An 18671-nucleotide genomic window follows, 5' to 3' on the forward strand; every position below is an offset into this window, starting at 1 on the left:
TTAACACCCCACTTACATCAATGGACAGATCATCTAAACAAAATCAATAAGGAAAAAAAAAAAGAAAATCAATAAGGAAACAATGGCTTTGAATGACACACTGGATCAGATGGACCTAACAGATCTATTCAGAACACTCCATCCTAAAACAGCAGAATACACATTCTTTTGAAGTGCGCATGGAACATTCTCCAGAATAGATCACATATTAGGCCACAAAACAGGCTTCAACAAATTCAAGAAGATCAAAGTTATACCATGCAACTTTTCTGACCACAGCACTATGAAACTTGAAGTCAGTGGCGCCTAGGTGGCCCAGTCGGTTGTGCGGCTGGCTCTTGATTTCAGCTCATGTCATGATCTCAGGATCCTGGGATTGAGCCCTGCATCAGGCTCTGCACTCAGCGGGGAGTCTGCTGGAAGATTCTCTCTTTCCCTCTGCCTCTGCCCCTCCCTCTGTGCTCTCTCTCTCTCTAAAATAAATAAATATTTAAAAAAAAAAGAAACCTGAAATCAACCACAAGAAAAAATCTGGCTAGACCTCAAATACATGGGAAGTTAAATAACATGCTACTAAACAATGAATGGGTCAACCAGGAAATAATAAATAAATAAATAAACAAACAAACAAACAAACATGGAAACAAATGAAAATGAAAACACAACAGTCCAAAATATTTGGGATGCAGCAAAAGCAGTTTAAGAGGGAAGTATATAACAATACAGGCCTACCTCAAGAAGATAGGAAATCTCAAATAAACAACCTAACCTTACACCTAAAGGAGTTAGAAAAAGAACAACAAATGAAGCATAAAGCCAGTAAAAGGAAGGAAATAATAAAGATCAGAGCAGAAATAAATGATGTAGAAACTAAAAAAACCAATAGAATATATTAGTGAAATTAGGAGCTGGTAATTTGAAAAAATTAACAAAATTGATAAACCTCTAGCCAGACTTATCAAACAGAAAAGAAAGAGGACCCAAATAAATAAAAGCACAAATGAAAGAGGAGAAATAACAACCAACACCACAGAAATACAATTATAAGAGAACTAATATTATGAAAAACTATATGCCAAGAAATTGGACAATCTAGAAGAAATGGATAAATTTCTAGAAACATATTAATTACCAAAACTGAAGCAGGAAGAAATTGAAAATTTGAACAAATGAATAACCAGCAAAGAAATCGAATCAGTAATCAAAAAGCTCCCAAGAAACAAAAGCCCAAGACCCGATGGCTTTACAGGTGAATTCTACCAAACATCTAAAGAAGAGTTATTACCTATTCTTCTCAAACTGATCCAAAAAAATAGAAAAGAAAAGCTCCAAATTCATTCTATGAGGCCAGCATTACCCTGATACCAAAACCAGATAAATACACCACAAAAAAGAGAACTACAGGCCAATATCTCTGATGAACATAGACGCAAAAATCCTCAACAAAACACTAGCAAACGAAATCCACCAATACATTTAAAAAATCATTCACCACCATCAGGTGGGATTTATTCCTGGGTTGCAAGCGTGGTTCAATATTCACAATGCATCACATTAATAAAAGAAAGGATAAGAACCATATGATCATTTCAATAGACTCAGAAAAATCATTTGACAAAGTACAACATCCATTCATGATAAAAAAAAAAACCTCCACAAAGTAGGTTTAGAGGGAACATATTAAAGGCCATCTATGAAAACCCAAAGCTAATATCATCCTCAATGGGGAAAAATTGAGAGCTTTTCCTCTATGGTCAGGAACAAGATAGGGATGTCCACTCTCACTGCTTTTATCCAACATAATACTGCAAGTCCTAGCCATAGCAGTCAGACAAAAAAAATAAAAGGCAGCCAAATCAGCGAGGAAAAAGTAAAACTTTCACTATTTGCAGATGACATGATACTATGTATAGAAAACCTGAAAGACTCCACCAAAAAACTGCTAGAACTGATAAAAAGAATTCAGTAAAGTCAGATGACACAAAATCAACATACAGAAATGTTTCATTTCTATATGCCAATAATGAAGCAGCAGAAAGAGAAATAAAAGAATAAATCCCATTTACAATTGCACCAAAAACAGTAAGATACCTAGGAATAAACATAACCAAAGAGGTGAAAGACCTGTACTCTGAAAACCGTAAAACACCGATGAAAGAAATTGAAGAGGACACAAAGAAATGGAAAGACATCCCATGCTCATAGATTAGAAGAACAAATATTGTTAAAATGGAATTTACATTTTTAAAAAATTCTTAAGTAGGATGTCTAGCTCATTAATTTCTAATATTTCTTTTAACTGAATAAATTTTAAGTTTTAAAATACTGCCTAAAAGTTTTGATATGCAGTGTTTTTCCTGTTATTTCTTAAAATCTCCAGAAGATTTCTTCTTTAATCCATTAATGATTGAGAGGTGTCTGTCTGAGTGTGTGTGTGTGTGAATTTCAAACCTATGAGGTGTTTTTTGTTATCTCTTTGTCAATTATTTCTGTTATTGCATTTTAGTCAGAGGAGACAGTCTATTTATATATTCTTCGGTATTTATGAAGCTCTCTTTCTGGCCTAGAATGCAGTCCATTATTTTTAATTCCGTTATATGTCTTAGAGATCTCTCTCCATTAATGTATATCTAATACTACATTTAAAAATAGATTGTTTATTCATTCCCTTTTGATGAAAGTTTGTTTCTTTTTTTTCCTTTTTTTCATGATCACAAACTGTGCTATAGTTTTTTTGTGTTGTCAATCCCCAAGATCACCCCCACATTCAGAGATTTACTAGAAGGACTCATGGGACTTAGCATATAATTGTACTCATGGCTAAAATTTATTGCAATGACATAGAGGGATACAATGACATACTTAGGATATGACATAGTGAGGATACACAGCCAGGTGATGAGGGAAAAAGACACAGGCAGAATCTGGAGGAATTGATATGTAGGCTTCCTTATGCTCTTTCTCTCCCATGAGGGGTCACACAATACACACTCTCCACTCCTCACCCAGCAACAAAAATGCAGCAACATGTGTTTATGTTTCTACCTAGGGAATTCCATTAGACTTAGCATTCAAGAATTTTGTTGGAAGCTGTTCACATATGTACCCTATGCATATCACATACCAAAATTCTAGACTCCCAGAAGAAAAGCAAATTGAACATAAATCATATCTTTTGTGTAAGTGCAGTGAACTACCTTTAATCAGTTAAGGAATGGTGGGAACACTTCCAAAATCCAAGTGCCAAACACTATCCTTGCAAGACCTTTCTAAAGATAACAACTTCAGGCCTACTATGTTAACTCTTTCTGTACACCTTTTCTTCTTCTTTCTTTTTTTTTTATAAGCAGGCTCCAACATAGGGCTTGAACTCACAACCCTGACATCAAGACCTGAGCTGAGATCAGCTTGGACACTTAACCAACTAAGCCACCCAGAAGCCCCTTTATACACCTTCTTATGCACACATACAAATATTTTTTAGAGTAGGCTGACAAACTACAAAGTGATGGATCATATAATTCAGTAGATATGTACTGAGTTAAATTGGATAGTGCATATGGGAAAATAACATATAAGTTTCAAACTAATTACTTCTAAGTGAATTTTTACAACATAATCCTATTCATGAATTGGGTTGCCTATAGTTAATGAACAGTATTATATACTCTAAAAAGAGACTAAACCTCTAAATGGTAGTCTTGATTTAAAAAAAAAAATCGAGAGAGGGAGGAAAGTGGTGGAGGAGTAGGGGACCCTAGTTTCATCTGGTCCCATGAATTCAGCTAGATAGCTATCAAATCATTCTGAACATCTGTGAATTCAACCTGAGATCTAAGAAAAGAATTGCTGCAACTCTACAAATAGAAAAGCGACCACTTTTTGCAAGGTAGGAGGTGCGGAGAAGTGAATCTGAGGTGAAGATAAACCACAGAGTGGAGGGAACCTCCAAAAGCCGGCTACTAGAAAGTAATATATAGCAGTGGAGCACAAAATCTGAACTTTTAGAGGTCTGCTCCAGTGAGGGACATCCCTGCCTGAAAGGCTCTCGGGTGGCACAGAGGGGCAGAATTGTAGGTGAGACAGTGTGTTCTCAGTCTCCCTGGGGTCACAGAAAGAACAGGGGTACCTGAGTGCTGCAGAGTTCCCAAGCATTGGAGCAAGTAAGCTGGCTTCAATTAGCAAGCCCCAGAGTGGGCTTTCAGCTTGGGGTTGCCATAAACTGTGAACTGGGGCAGGATCCAGTGACTGCCCTCTGAGCAGGGGCCCAGCAAGCCGCAGAACCACAGCGAGACCCTCCCCTTCCCCCAGGAGGAGAGGCATGGGTATGCATACCACTAGGCCACAGCTCCCCAAACAGAAGCCCTGCAAGTGGCACAACCCTGGCTAAACCCTCCTTCTTCCCTCAGAAGGAACAGTGAGGGTGCGCAAGACAGGAATCTGCAGGGCTTGGAGACTCGAAAAGGGGCCACATGTCTGAGATAAAAAACGCTTGGTCACAGGCTGGGTGACCACAGAGTGAGGTCAGAAACCAGGGAGACAAAAGTGACTGACTGCTTTTCTCTGAGGGTGCACTGAAGAGTGGGGGCTGTGATCTTTCAGCTCTGATGCTAGAGATGGGGCTCTGCCATTTTTATTTTCATCCTCTAAAGTGGCACAGAAAGCCATCAGGGAACAAAAGCCACACAGAGCAATGCGGAGCAGCTTACATTGAGCCTGGCCCCCTGGCAAGGGGCGGTGCAACCCCACCCAGGCAAAGACAGCTGAGAATCAGTGCAACAGGCCCCTCCCCCAGAAGACCAGCAGGAACATCTGGCTAATACCAACTTTATGGATCACACATAACTAAAAAATTCCAGCCCTAGGGGAAAATATTAGAATTCGAGGTTTTTTCCATGACTTTTTAGGCTTTCAGTTTAAAATTTTCTTTTTCTTTTTTTTCCTTTTCAACTAGTTTCTTATTTTATCAACTCTTTTTGTAAGTCTTTTTTTAATTTTCATTTTTATATTTACATTTATAGATATATTCTTCATTTTTTGTTTCCTTTCACTATATTCAATTTTATTTATATATATATATATTTCAATTTTATTTATATATATATATAGTTTTTCTTTCTTTATAATTTTGGGATCTAGTGTCTTCTAACAGACCAAAATACAGCTATGACCAAGTGTATCACCCTGTTCTGTTCACCTGTTTAATTATATTCTCTCTTTTTTCCCCTTTTCTCTTTTTTGGTTTCTGATCTCTTCTGATTTGTCTAGTGTATATTTCACTGGGGTCATGGTTGATATTTTTATTTTTTATTTATTTATTTTTTTGTTCTCTCATTCATCTATTCTTCTCTGGACAAAATGACCAGAAGGAAAAATTCTCAGAAAAAAGAGCAAGAGGCAGTATCACTGCCAGAGACTTAAAAATATGGATATTGGTAAAATGTCAGAGGTAGAATTCAGTATAATGATTGTAAAGATACTAGCAGGCTTGAAAAAAGCATAGAAGACACTAGAGAATCCCTTTCTGGAGAAATAAAAGAACTAAGATCTAATCAGGTCAAAATCAAAATTACTGAGATGCAATCAACAATGGAGGTTATTACTGCTAGGATAAATGAGGCAGAAGAGAGAATCAGTGATATAGAAGATAAAATTATGGAAAATAAAGAAACTGAGCAAAGGAGAGATAAACAAGTACTGGATCATGAGGGTAAGCTTAGAGAGATCAGCAATACCATAAAGCAAATCAATATTAGAATTATTGGGGTCCCAGAAAAAGAGGAGGGGGGCAGAAGGTATATTTGAGCAAATTATAGCTGAGCACTTCCCTAATCTGGAGAAGGAAACAGGCATTCAAGTCCAGGAGGCACAGAGAAGCCCCCTTAAAATCAATAAAAATAGATCAACACCCCGACATATAATAGTGAAGCCTGCAAATTTCAGAGATAAAGAGAAAATCCTGAAAGCAGCTTGAGACAAGAGGTCCTTAACATACAAGGGTAGAAACATCAGACTGGCAGCAGACCTATCCACAGACGCCTGGTAGGCCGGAAAGGACTGGCATGATATATTCAGGGTACTAAATGAGAAAAACATGCAGCCAAGGATACTTATCCTGCAAGGCTGTCATTCAGAAGGGAAGGAGAGATAAAGAGCTTCCAGGACAAACAGAAACTAAAAGCATTTGTGATCACTAAACCAGCTCTGCAAGAAATATTAATATTAATACAGGGGATCCTGTAAGCAAAGAGAGAGCCCAAAAGTAACACAGACCAGAAAGGAACACAGACAATATACAGAAACAATGAATTTACAGGTAATACAATGGCATTAAATTCATATCTTTCAATAGTTACTCTGAATGTAAATGGGCTAAATGCTCCAATCAAAAGATACAGGGTATCAGATTGGATAAAAAAGCAAGACCCATCCATATGCTGTCTGCAAGAGACTCATTTGAGAACCAAAGGCACCTCCAGATTGAAAGTGAGGGGTTGGAGAACCATTTATCATTCTAATGGACATCAAAAGAAAGCTGAGGCAGTATTCCTTATATCAGACAAATTAGATTTTGAACCAAAGACTGTAGTAAGGGATGAAGAAGGATACTATATCATACTTAAAGGGTCTATCCAGTAAGAAGATCTAACAATTATAAATATTTATGCTCCTAACATGGGAGCAGCCAATTATATAAACCAATTAATAACAAAATTAAAGAAACACATTGATAATAATATAATAATAGTAGGGAACTTTAACACCCCACTCACTACAATGGACAAATCATCTAAGCAGAAAATCAACAAGAAAAGGGCTTTGAATGACACACTGGACCAGATGGACTTCACAGATATATACAGACCATTCCATCCTAAAGCAACAGAATACACATTCTTCGCGAGTGCACATGGAACATTCTCCAGAATAGATCACATACTGGGTCACAAATCAGGTCTCAACCAATACCAAAAGACTGGGATCATTCCCTGCATATTTTTGGACCACAATGCTTTGAAACTGGAACTCAATCACAAGAGGAAATTTGGAAAGAACTCTAATACATAGGGGCTAAAGAGCATCCTACTAAAGAATGAATGGGTCAACCAGGAAATTAAGAAGAATTTAAAAAATTCATGGAAACAAATGAAAATGAAAACACAACTGTTCAAAACCTTTGGGATGTCCCAAAGGTGGTCCTAAGAGGGAAGTACATAGCAATACAAGCCTTTCTCAAGAAGCAAGAAGTCTCAAATACACAACCTAACCATACACCTAAAGGAGCTGGAGAAAGAACAGCAAAGAAAGCCTAAACCAAGCAGGAGATGAGAAATAATAAAGATCAGAGCAGAAATCAATGAAATAGAAACCAAAAGAATAGTAGAACAGATGAATGAAACTAGAAGCTGGTTCTCTGAAAGAATTAATAAGATCAATAAACCCCTAGCCAGACTTATCAAAAAGAAAAGGGAAAGGACCCAAATAAATAAAATCATGAATGAAAGAGGGGAGATCACAACCAACACTGAAGAAATACAAACAATTTTAAGAACATATTATGAGCAACTATATGCCAACAAATTAATCAATCTGGAAGAAATGGATGCATCCCTAGAGATGTATAAACTACCAAAACTGAAACAGAAAGAAACAGAAAACCTGAACAGACCGATAACCAGCAAGGAAATTGGAGCAGTCATCAAAAATCTCCCAACACAGAAGAGTCCAGGGCCAAATGGCTTCCCAGGGGAATTCTACCAAACATTTAAAGAAGAATCAGTACCTATTCTTCTGAAGCTGTTTCAAAAAATAGAAATGGAAGGAAAACTTCCAAACTTGTTCTATGAAGCCAGCATTACCTTGATCCCAAAACCAGAAAAACCCCACCAAAAAGGAGAATTACAGACTAATATCCCCAATGAGCATGGATGCCAAAATTCTCACAAAGATACTACCAATAGGATCCAACAGTACATTAAAAGGATTATTCACCACGACCAAGTGGGATTTATTCCTGGACTGCAAGGGTGGTTCAACATTCACAAATCAATCAACATGAGGCATCACATTCATAAAAGAAAGGACAACCATATGATCCTCTCAATTGATGCAGAAAAAGCATTTGACAATGCTTTCTTGATTAAAACTCTCCACAGTGTAGGGGTAAAGGGAACATACCTCAAATCACAAAAGCCATCTACGAAAATCCCATAGCAAATATCATTCTCAATGGGGAGAAACAGAGAGCTTTTCTCCTAAGGTCAGGAACACAACAGGCATGCCCGCTCTCACCACTGTTGTTCAACATAGTACTAGAAGTCCTAGCCTCAGCAATCAGACAACAAAAAGAAATAAAAGGCATTCAAATTGGCAAAGAAGTCAAACTCCGTCTTCGCAGATGGCATGATACTTTATGTGGAAAACCCAAAAGACTCCACCCCAAAATTTGCTAGAACTCACACAGGAATTCAGCAAAGTGGCAGGATATAAAATCAATGCACAGAAATCAGCTGCATTTCTATACACTAACAATGAGATAGAAGAAAGGGCAATTAAGGAATTGATACCATTTACAATTGCACCAAAAACCATAAGATACCTAGGAATAAACCTAACCAAAGAGGTAAAGGATCTGTACTCTAAAAACTACAGAGAAGAAATTGAAGAAAACACAAAGAAATGGACAAACATTCCATGCTCATGGATGGGAAGAATAAACATTGTTAAAATACCTATGCTACCTAAGCAATCTACACATTCAATGCAATCCCTATCAAAATACCATTGACATTTTTCACAGAGCTGGAACAAATAATCCTAAAATTTGTATGGAACCAGAAAAGATCCTGAATAGCCAGAGGAATGGTGAAAAAGAAAACCAAAGCTGGTGGCATCACAATGCCAGACTTCAAGCTCTATCGCAAAGCTGTAATACAGTCGGAAAAGCACATGGTTGTTAGGGTGGGTCTTTTATTTACCTTCTTGGCTAACACACTGGAGAAAAAGCCCCTCTATGACCTTGTTGTCACCTTTATCAAATTAGCTGTATTTGCATATGTTGGGAACTATGAATGGATGGGTAACTGGGTGACGGGTATTAAGGAGGGCACATGATGTGATGAGCACTGGCTGTTATATGCAACAGATGAGTTACTGAACTCTACCTCTGAAACTAATGATGTACTATAAGTTAGCTAATTGAATTCAAGTTAAAAAAATAATAAAAAAACAAGAACTAAATTTAAAAAGTTTGAATCTTCATTTGTATAATAGGGAATTGAGAAAACTTTCAAAAAGGGAGCTCATATTTGTATTGTCTATTATAACAAATTAGCTATTCTTACTACCTGTGTTAAATTTCCTTCTCTATAAAAGTTAATCTTTGAAATAAAAGTTTTTTAAAGGAATAAATTGTTATTTTTAACTTTATTCAGATTTGCAGAAAAACACTACATCGCCACGTGCTCATATTTCGGCTACCTAACTTACAGATGTTAGATGGAATTCCTGTGAATTCAGATGATAGAACTAAAGCTGAATTTCACTTCTCTGAACTACAAACAAAGAAAACTTCGGTAATACTTCTATTATTTGTACTTTTCTTTTAAAATATATAATTATTAGTAAATTAAAACCAATTTACTAGGTAAATCTGGGCTATGATGTTTTTGTAGATTATTTTAGTATCTATTTTAGTGATTACTATCAAAAGAACCTTGATCTGGTGAATAAAGCACAACCACACACACAAATTCCAGGGAAGCTCCTTTTTCCAGTCATGTAATTTGGCATAAAGAAAATTATTTAAAATCTGCGTGCCTCTTGCTTAATATGTGAGATAATGCTAGAGGGTAAGAATCTATAACATATCACTTCTATAAACCGAAACTAACAAACTCTTTCAGTTTAGCAGATAGGAAGGGAAGGAAGGAATTCTGACCTCAACTCTCCAGACTTGTAGTTCATCTAACAAGGGAGATGTGAGCTTCTTTTCTTGTTGGCCAGAAAAATTGCACCTTTTACCTACGAACTCTAAAAAGGTATCTGACCATGACATGAAAGAGATTAGAGACAGAAGCCACAAAAGCATATCATTAGGAAATTCTGTCCTTGACCACAAGGATTCTTCGTGACCATCCTCCACAAAGACTAAACACAGAAAAGCTATGGTTTTTGAACAAAGAAGTAACCTTATTAGAGCTGTGCCTTTGCAAGGTTTGAGAAAGAAGAGGCTGGAAGCAGGGAAACCAGTTAAGAGGCTTTTAGAATAATCCAAGAGGGAGATTATGAAGACCTAAAGTAGGGTGGGGCAGTAAGAAGGTAAGTGAACCTCTAATATAAGTGAAAGCCAGAGAGCAAGGACATTAATCAGTGAACAAAGATTACTTTTAAAATGCATATTGAAGAGAAACTAGGTAAGACTACCGTAGATGCTTTCACTTAACTCAGTGGATTACCCAGCACTCTCCATCCCTTCTGTAAAACAAACTGATTTCCAGAGCACACTGGACCTTTGAGCCAATATATACTCAAATTTTAGCTGATGAGTATTTCACTAAAGGGTTTGCTTCTTGGCTATTCTTTTCTATTTTTTCATATAGTAAATTCAGATTTTTCCCTTTACTACACTATGATATAATGTGTCTTGAGTGAATCTAGACATGTATTCTTGCCATTTAAATCAGTGCCATATATAAGAACTTAATTGTTTTTCTACTTATTCCAAATGTAAGAATTTTATTAAAAAATTATTTTTTGATTCATCTATACACGGTTAATAAAATAAAGGGGATATTTGAAGTCTTTATTTTAGAGAAATCTATTTTAAGATTCAATAATAATGTTTATTTTCATGGCTAGAACAAAACTGAGCCATTATTTCTTTTAGCTATTCAGGAGACACAAAAACAGAATCCATTTCAAGTTTATCAGTTCAGTCTAATTTATTTTTCTTTCAGGTTACTGCTGTTCTTTCTTTTTTAACAGCAAGTAAAGAGGGAATAAATGAACTCTAAAGTTGTCCTTTAAACCAGAACATTTTGGGGCTTTTGGTTTCAGAAGAAAATTTGACAACATTTTAGATTAGTGATGGGAAGAAACTCCTACAAAGGAATTAGTTAGGGAATTTGGGACTGACCAGCTTTAGTAAAAGGCCTGATACTTTAGTGCTCATTACAAAGCTGCATTCTTGGTAACACTTACTGAAACAGGGAAATCGGTCATTTTACACAAATGGCAAAAGCCTATATCTCTAAATAGGTTGAATCATATATTCTGAATTCAGTATAAAGTATTCAATTTTTTAAAGTATAAACAAGGTCAGTCTTAATGAAGACAGAGCAAGCATAAAATTCTAGGGAAACCAAGAGTCTCTAGCCTAAAACACTTCTCTCCTCTGTTTGCTGATTCCTGAAATTCTTTTAAAAGCCTCTTAATCCTCAACTAACTTAAAATGTAAACACCATTTAGAGAGTTAGCACATTCATTAAAAGTGATTGTTATAAGATGCTTTCCTTAGTCCCCATTTATTTACTTGTTTGTTTTTGAAAAACTAATTAACTGCAAGGCACTTGAAGAGGTAATGTGAGGAATATAAAGATGTGGAAGATGTAACTCTTACCATCCAGAAACTCTTACTCAGTAAAAAAGAAACAAAGAGGGAAAAGCTTAATTCTCATTTTCTGCACTTACCTTGTAAAGATCCTCTGGAAAGGGAGCGGTGCCATCACAGTAGTGATGAGCACGATGCAGTCTGAAAAGACAGAACATAAGGTTCTGAGGGAGTCAAAAGACTTTCAGTTTCTGCTTCATACCAACTCAGTTTAGGCTTTAACTCCTGACCTAAAGAATTTTAAGTTAATTATCAAATGGGGCTTATGGTAAGAACTAAATCTATTGATCTGAGTTTTGGAGGTGAGGTGTTCTTAACTGTTTTTCTTTTATTATGTAGTTTATTCCTGTTACCAGCTCTCCAACGGATGGTGGATCATTTGGCCAAGTGAAAGCGCCTCCCATAAAGATAACAAATGTAATTCTGCCTGGTGCATTTAGCCATTACCTGGGACCTGACTTCATTTTAACTCCTGAAGTTGAAGGTATTTTGACAGAGTTTCAAAGTAAATCTAAAAGCAAACAAACAAAACACTTCATTTGAAACCAAATCTCACTCTGACTTCTAATACTACTTAAAATTGCATTTTTAAATTTACATTTCCTAAAATTGCATGTTTGTTCAAGTTTCATGTGGTCATTCTGACTTTAGAGTCTATAGTATTTTTGGGTTTTGCTGACCCACTAATATGTTGTAACTAAACATTTACTCATAATGTGAACTTTGTGATACTTGCACAATTATTTCTTGAATTATTTATTTTCAAAAGCTTTTGTTTCATTTTATGTATTTCATAGCATATGAAACCAATTCATTAGTATGTCCTGCTAAAAGAAGAGAGTCAAAGGTTTAAAAATATCTGTGACAACAGATTCTTGGGGTACAAAGAGAAGATCAGACTTTATCCTTGAAACCACAAATAAACCATGAAGCGAATACTAGAGAAGAGTTTCAAGAGGTAGAGCTCTATAGCAGCGAGTATATTAAAAGGAAAGGGCATGGAAATGATTCCTTCTATTATATACATTTTAATTCAGGCTTAGATTAAACCTTTTCCCATATTCCAGATCTTCACTGGCTATCTTTTTGGTAAAACTGGGGGTAGCTACTCCTCTGAGGGCTCACCTCTTCCATTCCTTATAACATCCCACTTTGCATGGGACCACTGTTGGACAATAAAATTGAACATCACAGTAATTATAAAATGATCTAAGAACCTACTAAGAACAGTAGATTGCTCTGTGTGATTATTTTTAAAGGAAACTCAGTTAAAAGAAACCCAAAATAACTTACTTTGTTAAGATGTTATTCTTTAACTTATTTTTCATACTTCTACATACATATGGCTTTAAGATTTTAGTCACAGTAAGAATTGTTATGCTTTTGTCCAGTAGATATAACTATCAGTAAAATTGGACATCCCAAATTATTAGTCTCCTTAACAGTACAATGTTATCTTCAGGAATGTCATCAGTATCTTCTCTCTTTTTTTGGTACTAGTTCAACCTTGGATTCATCTCCATAATGTCCTTCTCAGATATCTGTCTTCAGGATTTGTTGTGTGACTATTTTTTAGGTTTTCCTTGAAAAGTCCTATAGTTTCTCTCCTATTTTTGGACTATGTTGCCGCAATTTTTATTTTGAAAATCATGGTCACCTTATCTCTACATTTATTATAGCACACAGCTCTAGGTATTTATATTTTTAAAAATTACCGAGAAACAATCAAATGGATTCATGAACTCAGAGAAGTTTAAGCAGCATTAAGTGCTAGAAATCTATTCCAATTCTCTATTTTTATTTAAAATGTTTTAATTCATGTTATGAAATATGTACAGCACACATTCAGTTGAAGGGCAACCAAGCTTTATTACTTAATTCATTTTATTACTTAGTGCTTCTCATTGTTTCACAATTCCTAATTTCAGACAAAAAAAACAAGAATGCAGGCATTCTGACAAATAATCCTCGGAGCATCCATGCAGAAATAGCTTTTCGGCAACTCAGAGGGATAAATCTCTCTCCATCTCTTTTATCACATCAGAGTATGGCATCTCCAACTGCACATATGTACCAGAGCAACCCAGATGAGGGAAGGTAAAACTATTCTGTTTTAATATCATTTCTCATCATTAAAAAAACTCCCCAAATTTGCTAGTCATGTATAAAAATAAGAAATATTATTATATACTATTATTTACTGAGAGCTGGAAAAAACTGTCAGATAGCATGAGGATTCTTCTCCCACATTCACCAAACTTTCCCAAAGTCCTGTGTATTTACATAATAATTCAAAGAGGCTTAGAAATGGCTGTCAAGGTAGAATAGTGCTCACCTAATGCTTATATAAGGGAACACTGAAATAAACACTTATAATTGCACTCTCCCAAGTCACTTCTCATTAAATATGCAAAGCAGTTCACTTATATTTTGAACAACAGATAAATTCAATTCTGAAATCACAAAGACCAAGAATTTTGTAAATACTTCAAGCCTCTCCTCTGGTCTGGCCCTAGCCCTAGGCCAGCTCAGTGCCTAAGAACCTGTTACTTCTCATTAAGAATCCACTCTGTTGCTCAACACCTGTCTACCTAGATTCCCAATTCTTACCTGTCTCCGGGCTTCTTTGTAGCCAAGCTCCAATTCATCTATTAATGACCTACTGAGCAGCAGATCTAGCATAGGCCTGGCTCTTGCTATACTGACTTCCCTGCTGAGTCCTCAGGATAACCTGATTTTTAGATGTCCAAGAATAGGATCATTTTCTCTGTTGTACTGTCTTTTTAAAATTGAACACATATAAAATACAGAAATTATTTACTGTAGAATTACTTTAAATTAGCTGATCCATTAAGAAAATAAGTCATGATTATTTGACTCATAAATATTTTATTTCCGACAGAATTCCTGGCAGCCACTTTCCAGGATCAAATCGAATGTAACTGCTTAGAGAAATGAATATACACCAAGAAACCTATTTCTGTTTAGTAGTTGTACAAAAACTAGCAGACAGTGTTGGTGAAAAAAATATCTAAGATAATCATGTTACTTATTTTACTGAAGCACTTCAGTTCCATAAGAAGATAATCTAATCTCTATCACCCTGGTTGAATTTTATTTAATATCACCTCTCTTAAACTTTCGTTATGGTTATCTTATTCATTTGAATTTCTGTATTAGAAAAATCATGAACCATTATATCATACAATTTGAAAAGACAGAAGTGACATAAAACAAAGTCCAGAGAATCAAATATTTAGTCCTGGTATTGGAAGCATTTAGTTACAAAATCTTATTATGGCCTGTCATGTGAAGATACTAAGAAAAGATAATTCTAGTAAATAAGCATATTTTATTTGTTGAGTATTTATTTATTTGGAGTTACCTAAAACTAAATCATATATTTCTTATTAAACACAACTATTACTAAAGCAAGTTGAGCTTTGCTCAATGAACTACAAATTAGTTTTTTAGGACCATAATTGGAAAAAAATATCCTTAAACCAGATCTGCCCTAAGAATTCTTTAGCGATGCAAATTATGGGCCTCAGTAGTACTTCCTGAAGGTGGCTAACTGTCAGTGCAACCAGGCATTCATGCTCTAAGAATAAAAAAGTACTATTTCAAATATAAAATTTGTTAATTGTACCCACAGTAATATAATTTTACAAGCAGTTTTAGGCTAAAAAGGAACACATGTTCAAATTGAGTGGACACATTTAAATTTGAAACCCTTAATAATTATTTCACTGAAAATAATTACGCTGCATAGTACTAGGACAGATCACAAATAAATCAAATATGGTTTTGAATTTCATTGTTTTATTAAACACAGTTCTTTAAATTAATGACTAACTTGCCAACCATATTTTGATATAAGTGGGCTCTATGATTCATGAGCCCATTTTCCAAGTATTGGTTCAACACTGCATGTAGTTTTCATACTATTTTAGATGTTCCTTACATGAAAATAAATTTTTACTAAAATATTTATATTTTGTAATCTATCTGGAAATAGGCTTAAAGATATTTTGGAAACTAATTCCAATGTGTATGCAACAATTTGTATCTTTTCCTCTTTAAATGTTGTATGTTTGTGATGTAATCATGTAATATTTAAAATTTCAAATCTAATACAGATTGATTTTATACTTCTTAATGTGTGGTTTTTAAACAACTATTACTCTTCGGTGAAAATAAGATCCTTTGTTTAAAAAACAACTATGCAGTTCTTAAGATGTCCAGAAGATGTCTTTGTTGCCCTTTAGTTTTGACAACTGCTTTCCTTACAGTGCTCTGATGAGTGTCTGCTCTTCTGTTACTAACTTGGTATCATCGGCTTTTTTTCTTTCATGATTTTGTATAAATGAAATACTGAATATATGTTGCTTTTGTAATGACAATTGTCTTTTAAAATAAACTGGATGGGAAAAATAAGAATAATTGGCTTTCCCTAGAGAAAAGGAATTTTCAAGAATTAGAAAAGGAGGAACAGGAAAACAGGAAAGCAGGAAAAACATAACTCATTATTCAACATCCACTTAACATTTAGCATATTTTCTTGTAGCCATATTTCCTATGCATTTGTAATATATTTGAGATCTATCATTTGATTTTTATGTACTACACACTGTTAAATTCTGAGGTATCTTACTATTTCTATTATAAATTTTTAATTACATCTGAATTTCTTCTTGAAAGTAAATTAATTTGTAATACATTTTTTTTTTAATTTTTAAAGGGGGGGAGAAGAGAGGAGGGCCAGAGAGAGAGAATCTTAAGCAGGCTCCATGCTTAGCATGGAACCCCATGCGGGGCTCAATCCTGAGATCATGACCCGAGCCAAAATCAAAAGTCGGACGCTTAACTGACTGAGCCACCCAGGTGCCCTGGTAATACAGAATTTGATAGTAACACTAAAAATAATATTAATATGTATCTAGGCATTGCTAGGTACTCTCCAGAAAACAGACATAGATCCAACCTTTAGAACATTTTAATATAACTACATGACAAATAATTTCATATAAAGTAATGAGGGGGATGATTACTAACATAATTTACACAGTTCTGAATTTTTTTTCTGCCATGAGAGCAGATGACACTGACATGATAGAGAACGTACTCCCCTGAGAATGCCTAGATGGGTTAAGCCACTGGTTATGTGCAGTTCATAAAGCAATAGTTATAACTTCATTCCTTTCCTGTTCAACAAAACAAAACAAAAATGTAATTGAACATGAGGGATGTTTTTATAGGAATGACTTTAGATCTGTGCTAAATAATTCAAGTAAATCATAAACTGAGGAATTTTAAGTTATAGTTACAATTATTTGTAACATACTTCACAACTGATTATGACAAAACAGGCAAATAGTGCTTTAAATTTATAAACCACTAGCCCATACTTTACATGGTTTATCCTAATAACCCACTCTATGAAGTAGATATGACATGTATGGTCTCCATTTATAGATAAAGAAACTGGCTTAAGGAAAATATATCATACCAAATCCTAGATTTTTTTCAACTCCGAATTCATTACTTTTTCAATTACTACAAGTGAATCGACATTTAATTATTACCAATGTGCTATGTAATCAGCTGTTGTAGAGCCCTAATGTATGTAAAAACTGTAAACTATTTATTCATTCTCTTCCAGTGTATTTAGCTTAGGGAAAATGCATAATTTCTACAGTAAAATTAGTTCTTTGCTCCCAGCAAATGTCCTGATAGATTTATTTTGTATGCAGTCATATGTATGAATATACGACTTGTTTTAAATTAAAAACAATTCCACAAACAACCTGGAAAGCTAAAAATTAGGGCACTTTATAGATTAGGAGCCTACAATGCTGAACTGAATATAGACGATGTCAACGTGATCTTCTGATATCTATGTATGAATATTGACTATAATAATTATTCAATAATAATTTTATTATTTACTTCTCTTTTTATAGTTCTAAACTTCTCTGATTGTTGGCACAAAATTAACTATGGTTGTGAACATATTTTTGCCTAGAATATTTAGTGTGTACTGTGTGTGTATGTTTGCAGGCACCCATGGCCAGTTTTAAAATAATCCTTATATTTAAGTAACATGCCATTTCACTGTTTATTCATATCTGTCATACATTATGAGAAGTGTTTGTTTTAAAACATTAGATCTTATTGTTAGTCATGCTTTAGGCTCTTAGCTTCAATTAAATGTTACTTATATAAAAAGAAGTAAATTATTTATAGTTCTGTAAGAGTAGAAACAAGCGCTGATGGTCAAGTTCTGTTGGTTTTTCAATGAATCTGATCAAATCAATCCTTTTTATGAGATAGAAACTGGCTGGTTTTTTAAATTCCTATAATACTTAGAGCTTCTGGATGACCTCCAAGTGCCTACCTGCTTTTCTTATTCATCTCTCTGCAGTTGCCTTCATTATTGAAATATTTTTTAAGATTTTTATTATTTTTTTAAGTAATCTCTACACCCAACGTGGGGCTTGAACTTATAACCCCAAAATCAAGAGTCACATGCTCTACCGACTAAGCCAACCAGGTGCTCCTATTGAAATATTTTTAAAGAAAAACTATACAAATTACAATTTTAGTTCACAGTTGCCTTTAAGAACTAGGTCAGCAAGAAGAACACAGTTATTTTTTTAGTAATATTTTCTTTCTAGAAGTTTTTATTTTATAAAAATATGAATTATAATATACTTTATTACTTTTTCTTTCATTGATGAATAAAAATGTTTTGTAAGCTGGGCGCCTGGGTGGCTTAGTTGGTTAAGCATCTGACCCTTGATTTTGCTCAGGTCATGATCTCAGGGTCGTCAGATGGAGCCCGCATCAGCCTCTGTGCTGGGCGTGGAGCCTGCTTAAGATTCTCCCTCTTCCTCTCCCTCTCTCTTAAAAAAAAAAAAAAAAAAGTTTTACAAACTACTGAAAAGACATTTCTCAAACCAAATTTGTGCATTTTTTTAATCTTAAAATTTTGTTTTGGTGAGGATTTTTCCTTATAATTAAGATAAAATGAATGATTTTATAGCCAAAACATGAAATG

The 18671-nt window shown here is 34.8% G+C and overlaps 2 protein-coding genes across 2 annotated transcripts in view; one reads left to right on the forward strand and one right to left on the reverse strand.

Moving 5' to 3' along the window:
- LRRC9 (leucine rich repeat containing 9) overlaps window positions 1-16014 on the forward strand; it is a 112848-nt gene extending 96834 nt beyond the window's left edge. Inside the window, exons 30-33 of the mRNA XM_078053772.1 lie at window positions 9435-9575; window positions 11951-12095; window positions 13540-13708; window positions 14514-16014. Of these exons, the coding sequence (XP_077909898.1) occupies window positions 9435-9575; window positions 11951-12095; window positions 13540-13708; window positions 14514-14553 (495 nt within the window). The 3' untranslated portion in view covers window positions 14554-16014. The remainder of the gene's footprint in view (window positions 1-9434; window positions 9576-11950; window positions 12096-13539; window positions 13709-14513) is intronic.
- RTN1 (reticulon 1) overlaps window positions 1-18671 on the reverse strand; it is a 383578-nt gene that overhangs the window by 337374 nt on the left and 27533 nt on the right. The window contains exon 3 of the mRNA XM_078053773.1: window positions 11692-11752. Within this exon, the coding sequence (XP_077909899.1) occupies window positions 11692-11752 (61 nt within the window). The remainder of the gene's footprint in view (window positions 1-11691; window positions 11753-18671) is intronic.

Source organism: Halichoerus grypus, chromosome 8 (assembly GCF_964656455.1).
Source record: "Halichoerus grypus chromosome 8, mHalGry1.hap1.1, whole genome shotgun sequence".
NCBI lineage: Eukaryota > Metazoa > Chordata > Mammalia > Carnivora > Phocidae > Halichoerus > Halichoerus grypus.